General features: G+C 25.6%; 1 protein-coding gene across 1 annotated transcript; it reads left to right on the forward strand.

Annotated features, from left to right (window-relative positions):
- Window positions 1-1,805: 1,805 nt before the first annotated feature.
- Window positions 1,806-9,958, forward strand: LOC145975182 (aminopeptidase N-like). The gene is made up of 11 exons (XM_083105483.1): window positions 1,806-2,314; window positions 2,423-2,926; window positions 3,063-3,249; window positions 3,597-3,747; window positions 5,059-5,140; window positions 6,031-6,398; window positions 6,962-7,239; window positions 8,419-8,615; window positions 9,137-9,457; window positions 9,546-9,615; window positions 9,812-9,958. The coding sequence occupies exons 1-11, from the start codon at window positions 1,806-1,808 to the stop codon at window positions 9,938-9,940; spliced, it is 2,796 nt and encodes a 931-aa protein (XP_082961609.1). The 3' UTR covers window positions 9,941-9,958.
- Window positions 9,959-13,226: the final 3,268 nt, after the last annotated feature.

Below are 13,226 nucleotides of genomic sequence, written 5' to 3' on the forward strand. Positions count from 1 at the left end.
CTTTAATTGAAATTTTTAATAAATCACACAACCAAATTAAATTCAATTAATCGATTAAGTACTCTTATATTATGACGATATTCCAATCTCTCTACGGCCGATTAATTTAAAATTACCTCTATGTGAAAGAACGGATCTTCAACCATAGCGAACAAATGATTGCATTTAATATATTAACTTGCGTAAAAATTAACGTTACAAGTAGGAAATAAATATCTTATAAATGAATTATAAAAATAAATATCATATCTAAATAAGCATTTTAAAAATAAATATACTTTAAATAGTACAAGATATAAGTAATTCTTCTTTACCATATACATTAAATTCTTGAAAACAGATAATTCTTTATGATAAAGATATAATATAAAATGTAAAATATTTTTATCTTATATATAGAGAATGTAATTCTTCAATTAATTTTCTCTCGCGAATGGTTTTCTAGAAAAATTGTCTGTAAAATTCTTTTAAATAAAACTTTATATACAAAAACGGAATACAAAAACTAAAAGAGTATATACCTATTGACTTCTGTTGATGCGTAAGATATCCTGTGCTACGTATAATCAAGATGATATTTATATAACACTACGTATAACCTTCCATATACTGTTAGGTATGCCAACGGAGCCATCAGTTTATGATAGTCTCTTGAAGCGATAAGTTCACGATTGAATGCTTTTGGTGTTAAATCTGGTATTAAACCTGGTTGATTTAACTAATAGGATAAGGCATTAAATATATAATAAAATATTTATCTTTCTTTAAAATGTGCATACAAAATTGTGTGGAGTAACAGGTAACGCTTTTATTTTATAAAAGACATTTTCTTTAATTTTCAAATCGACTTATTCATTTTATTGTAAATATTATTTTTATCTTTTGCATACATTACAGTTAATAGAAATGAAGACATTTACGTTTGTACTGTAATAGCATGTTTCGACCATTTTGACATATAGGAAATGTAAAATTTATAAGCTAAATTTCTTTTTGATATTATAAAATTATTGTGTAATTAATTTTATACCATCTATATATTATCTATATATTTTTATACTATCTCAAAAACGTTTAATATTACCTGTGTGTTGTTTTTAAAATATTTTTTATAATGAATGTTTAGGACCAGTAGCATATGTTAATTTGGATGTGTAATGAACGAATAAACAACAAATAATGAAAAATTAACATTTTATTCAAAAAGATGTGTTATAATATTATTAACATAGTTCTATTTAGAATTTTGTCCGAATGATTAATCCAATCAGCTAAATCATCAAAATTTCAAATATTTGATTTGCGTTATACGTTTATTGTTTGTATGTTTTTAATATGTTTCTTACTTAAGGAACAGATTGATCTTGAAAATAACATGTTAGTAAACATACAATCCATATCGTTGTTGAGAATATTCCTTCATTTCTCAAACATTTTAATGCTTAAATTTAAGATATAATTAAATTTAGCATATATATATATATATATATATATATATATATATATATATATATATATATATAAGAAAGAGATTAATACTTCATGTCTCCTAATATTCAAATCCAAGAAAAATATATCGTCATATATCGTTTCAATAATTTTTATATTTACCTTTTCTAATCATTCCTTTATTTATTAAACTATATTATTTTAATCTTTCTTTACATTTACCGTATTTTCTTATGAACCGTTAGTAAATTCTCTTGAACGCTTTTCACACAAAAGTCGATTGAATTGCATACTCTTTGTAAATATCTTGATTCAATGAAGAAACGTTTTTTATAGATATCCGAGTGAAATTCAACATGACATTCTTAAAACTATTATTAAGTAGTAGTATAATATATCTTGCCATAATAGCAATAGCGAGTCCTATGGATGATGAAGAATCAAAAATCAAAGGAATAGAAATCGATGAAAAATCTAAATTCGTGCGCAGTGTATTAAACAATAAATCAAGCAATATATCAGATTATATAATTCCGATACATTATAACATAAAGATAATGTTACTCAATGATTATCTCGTTAGCGAATGCATAATCACTTTAAATATTTCTTATGCAAAACAATACATAAATTTTTATGTACCGGATTCAGCAAATATAACAGCATCGAGATTGAAGAAAAATAATAGAAATATAATTTATGAATCAAAACCAATAAATCCTGATGAAAACAATATTGTCTTGCTCGATTTCGGTGATGTCTTGCTGCGTGGAATATACGATCTATATATAAACTTTATAATCCCAATCAATATCGTAAGAGAGTCTTTCGGGTCTCCGTACATAAATAAAGATGAAGAAATAGAGTAAGTAGAAGAATATATTAAAATATCAAAGACAAATTGTATTTGTGCATTATACGCTTACGATTATCTAAAATTAGTTATCTAATACTTGTCATTAAAATACGGTAGGTTAATCGCAACAGGAATCCAGCGAAAAAACAGGTACCAAACGAAAAAACAGCAAATATTTCCATATTGGGACAAGCCAGAATTAAGAATTACTTTTATTATTTCCATAATGCATCATCCAAAATACAAAGCTTTGTCAAATATGCCGATACGAGATATTGAATGGACGTACGATTATATGATGTGGACACATTTTTACGAGACTCCTTTGATCTCCATAGATAATGTAACATTTCTGGTATCCGGTTTTCATCAAATCCTCTCGATTGATAATATTATTAGTCCTATTAGTTATCCATCCATATGGTTCAGACCACAATCGGAACCGCATCTAGAATTTGCGAAAACTCTTATTTTTTCCGCTAGTGTATACATGCGTAATTGGAATATTTTGAGGAGAACTGTTGTACAGACCTCTGTTTCATTTGAGTCCAAAGTGGATCATGTCGTAATCCCGGATTTACAAAATGAAATCGAACAAACTTTGGGTTTCATTTTTTATCGGTAATATATATAGTTAAAAATAGATATATTAAAAACTAATAACTATTTTAATTACCTATCATATTATAATCTATTTACATAAGAAATTATATTAATATCCAAAATTTTTCATACATATTAGTATAATTATTTGTAGAGAAGCAGATATCACTTACAATGAAGAACTAGATCCTGTCGCATACAAAACAATAATTGCGCGCTTAATTGCACGTGGGATGATACAAAAATATATTGGAAATCTGTTCAGACCAACTTCCTTATGGCGTCATATATGGTTAAACGAAGGATTTAACATATTTTATCAAGCATACATTATCGACAAGGTTATTTTATTACTAATACTACTTAAATATGCAGTCAAATGATTAACAATTTAGCAATGTAGACAATTGTTAAATATTTGTGCAAATATTCTGTTTTATTTCTTAATTATAAGAAATGATAAGAATCCAAGTCTCTTAAATTTTTAGAAATCCAGTAAAGAATTTTAATAAGAACTAAATATATGTTTATTTATTAAAATCGCAGAAAAATATATTTACACACTCAAATACACATAAAAACTTTATTTCTAACAATAGCACATAATAATGCTATTTTTGATATATGTCAAAAACTTTTTCTTTTTGGTTATTTATGATTAATTATGATTATATCGAATTGATTTTAGGCTCTACCAAATTCCCGGACGATGGATTTGTTTGTAGTTCAAATTCAACATGAATTACTCTATCTAAATACTTACGTTGTTATAAATTCTTCTATAGAATATAATAGTTATCCTGAAAATTATGTACAGTCTTCTCTTTCTCATATCAAAGGTATGTGTATAATATTGCATAAAGCAATTAAATAATTATAAATTTCTCAATGTTAATTTCATAACAAATGAGAAAAGTCATTTTTAAACGAAAGACCCCGAACGATTCTTATGGAAAATGAATTTTAAAGTTTGGTGAAATTTGCAGAAACTCTGGAAATAAAGAGTTTATGTGGCAAATCAAAAGTCACAATAAGCGCGATATCGTTTAATGTAGACGTTTCGTCACTACAAGTGTACAAATGTCGAAATAAAGCGTTATTTTATTACTACTGAGGGAAAATATATAATATATTATTGAGTAGAATCACACACACACACACACACAGTTGATTACTTTTATTAATATATAGATATTATATTTATGTGGAAAAAATATACATGCATGTATATATAGGGTTTTCATAAAGTTCCGATCCACTATATTTAAAAAACAAGTTCAAAAATTACAAATAACCATGAAACAGATGTTTAATTATTTTGAAAGGCTAGTCTTTTAAAGCAATTAAGGAAGTTGTACCCTTCTCCCATTCGAAGAACGAGACTTAGGAAAAATCTATATTACTATACTACTATACTTTTAACTAATTATATTTTATTAAATATCAAATAGCATGCTATGGCGACAGCAGCGGCGATGCGGCGACACACACATTTTTCCATGTAAATATAGTAGTAAAATGTATTAATAAAAATGATCAACTGTATATCATTCTAATATATTATTTACTTTTCCTTAATAATATTTAAATATCGCCTTATTTCGATATTTGAATAAATTGACTTGTACGCGACGAAACAACTTCATCAACCGATATCGCATTTATGTTTTGACATTTTTTTAACTTTTATTATTTTTACATAAACTATATTTCCAAAGTTTCAGCAAATTTTATCGAAATTTAATTTCCATAAGAACCATACGATGTCCTGCATTTATAAAATTTAAATTTATTATTATTATTTTTAATATATTTTATTATAATATTTACAATAACAATGACAAGAAAAATATCTAACTTCTAATTTAATTTTTATATAATTTTTGTATAATTTTTTTTAAATTACAAATATACATGTTTATCTAAAATTCCAAAAGATCAATTCCAAAAGATAATAAAATATAAAAACTATCCGATTCCTTATAATTGTCCAATTATATTAATATTATTTTTACGAATATTTAATCATTCATTTATCTATTATTATAAATTTATCTATTATTATAAATTTTATCTATTATTATAAATTTTGCGCATTGCAGTAAAGACATTCTAAATATACTAAATTTTTTTTCTTTCAAACATTATAGGATCTATTATATGGCGCATGTTAGTAGAAATATTTCCACCTCATATATTTTTAATGGGATTCAACAAATATTTGCACAATCAGTAAGTATAATGTATTGTAATGTTTAATAATATACATCATAGAGGAGAAGGAAGTCGAAATATATAACAAATTTAATAATATATTTCTCTCGTTGTAATGTTTACATGACATAGATATTTGAAATCTCAAATGTATACTGATATTTTATATTTATGAATTTTTCTCGAGATTGAATTTCAACTTAAATTTTTCTTAATAAATATGTAATAGATATTCATATTTTCTAAACAATATAATATATTAATATATTAATATATTAATAATATAATAATATATTTTCTAACAAATAATTCAAATTGAATAATTTCGAGAATTTAGTTTTACAAACATAGAATATAAACGCTCTAAAATCTTTGTAATATAAAAATTAAAATTATTATTTATTCAGTCACGACAAATGCTAACACAATTATTAATAAATATATATTATTAATATATTTATATATATTTATAAAATATATTTATAAAATATATATTTATTAATTATTAATATATATTTATATATAAAAATGTGTAAATAAAATATATAAAATATTTTTATTAAAAATTTATATTATAAAAAATATATATTATACATTAATTACATATATGTACATATATTTGTATTATTTTTATAACATATAAAATGCACGATTCAATGCATGATTCAATCGTGTATAATATAATTGTGTATATATATACATACATACATATATATATATATATATACGTATATATACATGTATATGTATATACAATTATATTTAAGTTCATAAATTTCTATCTCTGTAGGAATTACATTATAGATTAAAATGCGAAAATAAATTATATAAATTATGATTTTCTTTTTTATTATTTATTTATCAATTTTAATAAAATGTTAAAATTATCATAATGTTAAATCTTATAGATTAAATGATCCTGAAGCAACAACTACCGATCATTTATGGAACGCTATGAGATCTAAGATGATTGAATTGAATCCCAAGTATGATTTTAATATAAAAGACATGATAGATTCGTGGATTATGCAGAGCTATTCTTCCGTGTTAGAAGTGAAGCAAAATTATTTTAATTCTAATGATTCTCTAACCGTATCAGTAGAATTATACAACAAATTCAGTGAAAACCAATATTATATACCTGTTACTTATACTACGGAGTCGAAACTGGATTTTAACGTAACTTGGACGAGTATTTGGTTAACACCATTGCATTCAAACTTGGATTTCTTTATTGAGAAAAATGAATGGGTTATTCTCAACTTACAACAAGTTGGTAAATATTGAATAAAAAACTTATATCTTTATTGTTTATTTATTGTATATAATTATATATAATTTCAAGTATATATATTTCAGTACATATATCATGTTTGTAGTCAAAACCATTTAACATTAGTACCATTTAGTATTAGTAGTAAAATTCCTTGCATATCCAAATTCTCAGAATTGTCCAATTACTTTATATATACATATATATATATATATATATATCATGTATATCAGATTAAATATCACATATGACATAAATTTTAATTAAAAATAATCATGAAATGTATTAAAACTCATATATACATATAATATAAGACGTAAGAAAAGATATTACAAGAATATTGAAACTTTACTAATAGTATAATAATATGTGAAACTTTCATTTCTTTCTATAAAATGTAGAATTGATACAGCTTTTATGTTAAACAATAAAAACAGAAAAAAGGATGCAAACATCTCTAATTATAATAATACATTCAATACCTTTAACATCTCGAAATATTTTTAATTAACATATATAATTTCGAAGTATTTAATAATCGACAAAAGTAATTTATTTTATAACAGGATATTATCGCGTCAATTATGATACTGCGAATTGGCGAAAAATTGCACGATACTTAAATTCTGAAAAATATAGTAACATTCATGTTCTCAATCGAGCGCAAATCATCAATGATGCGTTTCATTTTGCGATGGAGAAGAAACTTGAATTCTCTGTATTTTGGGAACTCGCTTCTTATTTGGAACAGGAGAGAGATTATATAGCATGGTATCCTATGTTCAAAGCATTTGAAATTTTGTCGAATATCTTCCCATTCTTGGATTTTTATCCCGAATTCAAGGTATATATATGTATAGATATAAAAACAGTTTTTTATAAAATGCCATCCATTACACCAATTATTTTTGCATAATATAACGATTTCGTATCATAACAATGAATTTTTTTAAAGTAGATATATGTAATAAACTGAACAAAAAATTAATTATATATTATTATTTATTTTTTTTTTTGTTTCAAAGGTCAGAAATTTAAATTCAAAAGTCCCTTACATATGTTTTTTTCTTTAAATTTAATATAATCACATTTTATAAATTTTGAATTTTTCATAAATTCGTTTTCCTATAATAATAATACTTTAGGATTTATATGCTAATTGATGATCAATTATGTAATTAATAATGAACGTTTTAGGAAATTATAGAACACAGTATAACAATTATCTTCCTTACATTAATTTTCTTCGGTAGTATTAGAATGTTTACGGTGTTAAAAATGTACAAACATTTTGTAGAGAAATTGACTTATAATTTTAAGATAATTTTGTTACATTTCATAACACTTAATAATCTAGTACATAATAATCTACTTGTAAATGCGTTTTATAAAAAAATTAATTGATTTAAAGTTTGAAATACTTAAAATTTATATTTGATATGCCACAGATTTAAATTAAGAAAATAACTGATCATATATCAAAATCATCGATCGATACATCAATATGCATAAACTAAAATGTATATACAGAGTGTCTCGTAAAGCTTGATCACGCGTTCCTCGGTTCTTGTTTTTTCATTGCTATGTGACACTAGCCTCTGGCATGCCTACGCGCAAAACGCGCGCTTATTCACCTTTTTAATTAATATTTCAATAATTATTGAAAATTGCAAAAATTGGTGCAGAATGGTAAAGCACCTTTCTGTTCAGTTTATTGCGTTGTACCCTGACGAGCGTTAGCACAATCTTACGAAACACTTTGTATATCGATTAGATGTGTTAAGAATCCATTAGATGATATAAAATCCATACCTATTTAGATGATAAAATATACACACAATTATTCACACACAAATAAAAAACTGGTAAATCTGGTTATTATGGTATTGATGCTACGAAGTCACATAAATATTAAAGAAATATAAAGAAAATTATTTAGTAAAAATGTTTATTTGCGCTTACATTATATTTGTTCTTGTAAATAATGAATAAACTAAATATAATGATACTTATTAAATTTTAGAGCGTGCTAAGGTTTGATTTTATGCAGAAATTTGGAAGTAAATACTGGAATCTGTATGACGAAAGCAACATCAACGACCATACTAAATGTTTAAAACAAGAACTCGCAAAGTGGGAATGTATTATAAATAAAAATCCTTGCGAAGAAAAGTCTAGACGTCATTTGAAATGGCATCTAGAAAATCCTGAAGAAAACAAGTAAGTCTTCTCATGATACTTGATGCTTTGTAGGGATATTGGTAATTATGCATAAAAGGGGCCTCCTCTACGATTTGCTTTATTTTTAAATATGTTATAGGGGAGATCTTCCCGAGTAATTTCGTATATATATATATATAGGGGGGGCGGAACATGCGGTGCCTCTGCATGTACTTTGCAAGACAAAGCAAAGTTTACAAATACATAATTCTATTAAAATTATTTTTGTAGTTATTATTTTTATTTTTTTTCAATCTATATCTCCAAAACTATTTGAGTCCGACCCTTATATATATATACGAAATTACTCGGGAAGATCTCCCCTATAACATATTTAATAATAAAGCAAATCGGAGAGGAGGCCCCTTTTATGCATAATTACCGGGATATTTTTTATATTCTTCATATGTTTGAGGAATTAGTTATCGCTTATGTCAAAAATTATTTATAAAACACTAAAGAAACTATTAACACAATTTCGTTAGAAAATTTTTATTTCTTTTTTGGACTATCTTCTGTAGACTTTTACCTGGATGGAAGAGGTGGACATATTGTAATGGTTTGAAAACAGCAGATCGTAATACATGGAATAAAATTTTTAATGATTACATGAAAGGAAAGGATACAATTTTAGAATGCTTCGCTTACAGCAAAAATTCTGGAATTATAATGAATTATTTAGAAATAAAATTACCACAAATTATATTTGAACTCAATAAACAGCTTGGACTCACGAATCGAGCTAATGCCTTAAATGCTAATATTTTTCTTTCTGTCATTGAGAGGCATACTAAATATATGCTTACAAGATTATTAAATTATTACAAATTAATAAGATACGGGTAACAATATTATTTAATAAAGATATACCACACATAGACATGAAGATTTATTGAATGAATTATAAATGTATTGTTTTATTCTTCACAGGGAAGTTAATGTTATTGTGACATTAACTGTTATAATTAACAATGCGTATTCTAAGGGACAGTTGGGCGAGGTAAATTTTTAATAAATCAAATTTCTATATTTTTTTAAGTTTTTATTTTAAAATTTATTTTTCACTATAATTGTTATATATTTTATATAACATTTGTCTATAATTCTGTTTGTAATGATACTTTGCATGTATGACAGTGCATTTATTAAATATGAAATCACTTTTTGATAATAATGATTTAAATAATCCATTTTAGATAAAAGAATTCGTAAAGAGGGAGCTGAAAAATAATTCAATTATTTCTAATGTTGAATACAAGATAGAAACACGCTGGTCGGAGATCGAAAAACAGACAAATTATTTTCGATCTTTATTCAACAATTGAATAACTAAATCTTTAAGACATTAACTGTTTAGAAATTAAAATTACAGCATAAATGATTGTAATAATATTTATAAATGTATATACTTAATTATTCACTAATGTCATATAAATGTTAATAATTATTTAATTGTATTGAATCAATATAATATTAATTATACAATATAATATTAAAAATATTTTATTGTATATTATTGTATAAAAATATGTATTTTATTGTATATTATTGTATAAAAATATGTTATATTACAATATAATTCATATTATAAATATTATCAATATTTTTAATGTTATATTATATTACATATTATATTGTATTACTTTTCTGTATTATAAATTTAATATATAGATGTTGATTATATACTTACGTAATGTTTATTTTACACGAAAACAATACAAAAACTAAGAGAGTATATACCTATTGACTTCTGTTGATGCGTAAAATATCCTATTCTACGTATAATCAAGATAATATTTATATAACACTACGTACCTTCTATATACTGTCAGGTATGCCGCTAGAGCTGTCAGTTTATAATAATCTCTTGAAGCGATAGGTTCGCAATTGAATGTTTTTAGTATTAAATCTGGTATTAAATCTGGTTGATTCAAATAATAGAGTAAGACATTAAATATATAATAAAATATTTATCTTTCTTTAAATGTGCATACAAAATTGTGTGGAGTAGGAATAAGTAACGCTTTTATTTTGTAAAAGATATTTTCTTTAATTTTCAAATCGACAAACTCATTTTATTGTAAATATTATTTTTATCTTTTGCATACATTACAGTTAATAGAAATGAAGACATTTACGTTTGTACTGTGATGGCATGTTTCGACCATTTTGACATATAGAAAATGTAAAATCTATAAGCAAAATTTCTTTTTGACATTATAAAATTATTTTGTAATTAATTTTATATTATTGTTATAAAATTATCTAAGCTATAAAATATTATCTAATTATCTAAGCTATAGCTATAAAATTATCTATCTTAAAAACGAATAATACGAATTATCTATCTCATAAACGAATAACCTGTGTTTTGTTTTTAAAATATTTTTTATAATGAATGTCTAGGTCTAGTAGGATATGTTAATTTGGATATGTAATGAACGAATGTGGTATGGTGTGTGGTGTATGTGTGTGTGGGGAGGGGGGGGGTGGACAACAAATAATGAAAAATTAATATTTTATTCAATAAGATGTGTTATAAAAAATACTAACATAGTTCTTTTTAGTATTTTGTCCGAAAGTTTCATCCAATTCGCTATATCATTAAAATTTCAAATATTTGATAATATTTGATTTCCGTTATACGTTTATTGTTTGTATGTTTTTAATACATTTCTTACTTAAGGAATAAATTGATCTTGAAAATAACATGTTAGTAAACATATAGTCCATATCACGTATAAAATTCCTTTGTTGAGAATATTCCTTCATTTCTTATACATATTTTAATGCTTAAATTTAGCATATATACTGGGTGTCTGAGACCACCCGTACACCCCTTTTCTTTCAAAAACTAAACATTTTTGAGAAAAACATTTTAGACAAAAATTGTATGGTTTTGAGGGGAGGTCTGGAGGCTTGCCCCGCTCTATCTTAGAGTCCATCCGCCACTGCTATTTGGTACAGTGGGGATTTTAGTATATACTAGAGAGATCTTGGGGGATGTGGTCACTCTACGGCGTTGTGCTCGTCGATACCGTTTCATACGGAAGGCCAGTCGGAAACCAGCATGCACGCGAATACCTCCACCGGCACTTATTTGGTCAGTGAGCGACCTTTCAGAGATCCTCCATGGCAATTGGCATTGCATCCATCGAGTGAGATACCAACATCGCTCTGGAGTCGCATATCACTGTGTTAAAAAGCAGCATTAGGTGTGAGGTCTGGATAGCTCAGTGGTCTAGAGCAGTTGCCCGGAAAGCGAAAGAAAGACTCGGGTTCGATTCCCGATCCAGCCACTTGCGCCTCACATATTTTTCTAGTCTGCGAATATTGTTTTCTAGCAATTATTCGTTAGGCTGAAAAGTGTGTGAATGCTCTCTCCACAGGATATGCGTCAATGGCGTTGCCACGGATGGATTCTGTCACTCGTTAATCAAATGGGCGTAAAGAGGCGTAAAAGACGCGTCCGACCTCCTCCCACATACATCCCTTAATCTTTTTCTGGACATAAGATGGTGTCATTGATTACACCCTCAATAGTCGTTTAAAAGTTACGTAAAGGTCACTTTTAATTTCTTAAATGGGACTCCTTACTTTTCATTGCATATTCTAGTAGCTTATCTCAAGAGCTTTCCAAAATACTATAATTAAATATTTTTTCGTTAGGTACATCTCGAGTTATAAGGCTTGAAAGTGACAGTATTTTGACATAATATTTTGTTAAATATTAATTTTTCGAATTCCTTACCTTTGATTTTTGCAAACAATACGAATCAATTGATGTAAAGAAAACACATAATTGTTTTAAAGGAAAACTTGTTGTGTAACTGCTTATTGCATATTCACCCCGAACCGTGAGAGGCAAAGAAAATAATGAATACTGCTAATTTATGTCCATAATATTCATTTATATATATATATATATATATATATATATATATATAATTATTATTACGAAAACTATATTAATTTCTATTTACAAATATATGAATAAGATCACTAAGAAACATTAAGAATCAGTATTTCATTGATCTCCAGAGAGACGCTTATTTTTTGTTACTTTATCTTATATTTCACTAATTATAGTCAGTGGAAGTAAAAATTGACTGTAAAATCAGTAATCACTAGTTCGTTCGTTTACCACTACGGTGCACTATTTTTCTCGTAACTTAAGTTTTAGTCATGAGAATTATATAAAGCTTGCAAAGAGTGACATATAAAATTAAAAGTATTAGATTTAATTTCTGAAACAATATCGATAGAGGAACTTCAGATATTAAACCGATTTTATAAGTCGGACAAGTAAGTGTCCGACCAATAAACGAAAATGATCCGTTCATTATATATTTAAGTAAAATAAATCATCATCTATTTACGATGCATGTTCAATATGCACGTAAATATAAGTAAAATTTTTAATTTTATACGAAGTAGATGAATTATAATCTAATATTTACTGATTAAAACAGTCAATATTACTAATATTTTAAATAAAATATTATTGATTTACAGTGCTATAATAACTTATAACTGCTGTATCAGTGACTCTATTTACTGTTTTCACTGATTTCACTATAATTGATTTACTTTTAGAGAATGTATACGAAT

The sequence above is a fragment of the Camponotus vicinus genome, unplaced genomic scaffold, assembly GCF_025532165.1.
Source record: "Camponotus vicinus isolate PSW18456_S1 unplaced genomic scaffold, iyCamVici1.0 SCAF_7, whole genome shotgun sequence".
Taxonomy (NCBI): Eukaryota; Metazoa; Arthropoda; class Insecta; order Hymenoptera; family Formicidae; genus Camponotus; species Camponotus vicinus.

Excerpts from the sequence above, each read along its gene's own strand:
- LOC145975182 (XM_083105483.1), top strand. The coding sequence starts at position 1,806 with ATGACATTCTTAAAACTATTATTAAGTAGTAGTATAATATATCTTGCC. Across the intron at positions 2,315-2,422 it reads AATAAAGATGAAGAAATAGA|GTTAATCGCAACAGGAATCC; the intron begins GTAAGTAGAAGA and ends AAAATACGGTAG. Across the intron at positions 5,141-6,030 it reads AACAAATATTTGCACAATCA|ATTAAATGATCCTGAAGCAA; the intron begins GTAAGTATAATG and ends TAAATCTTATAG.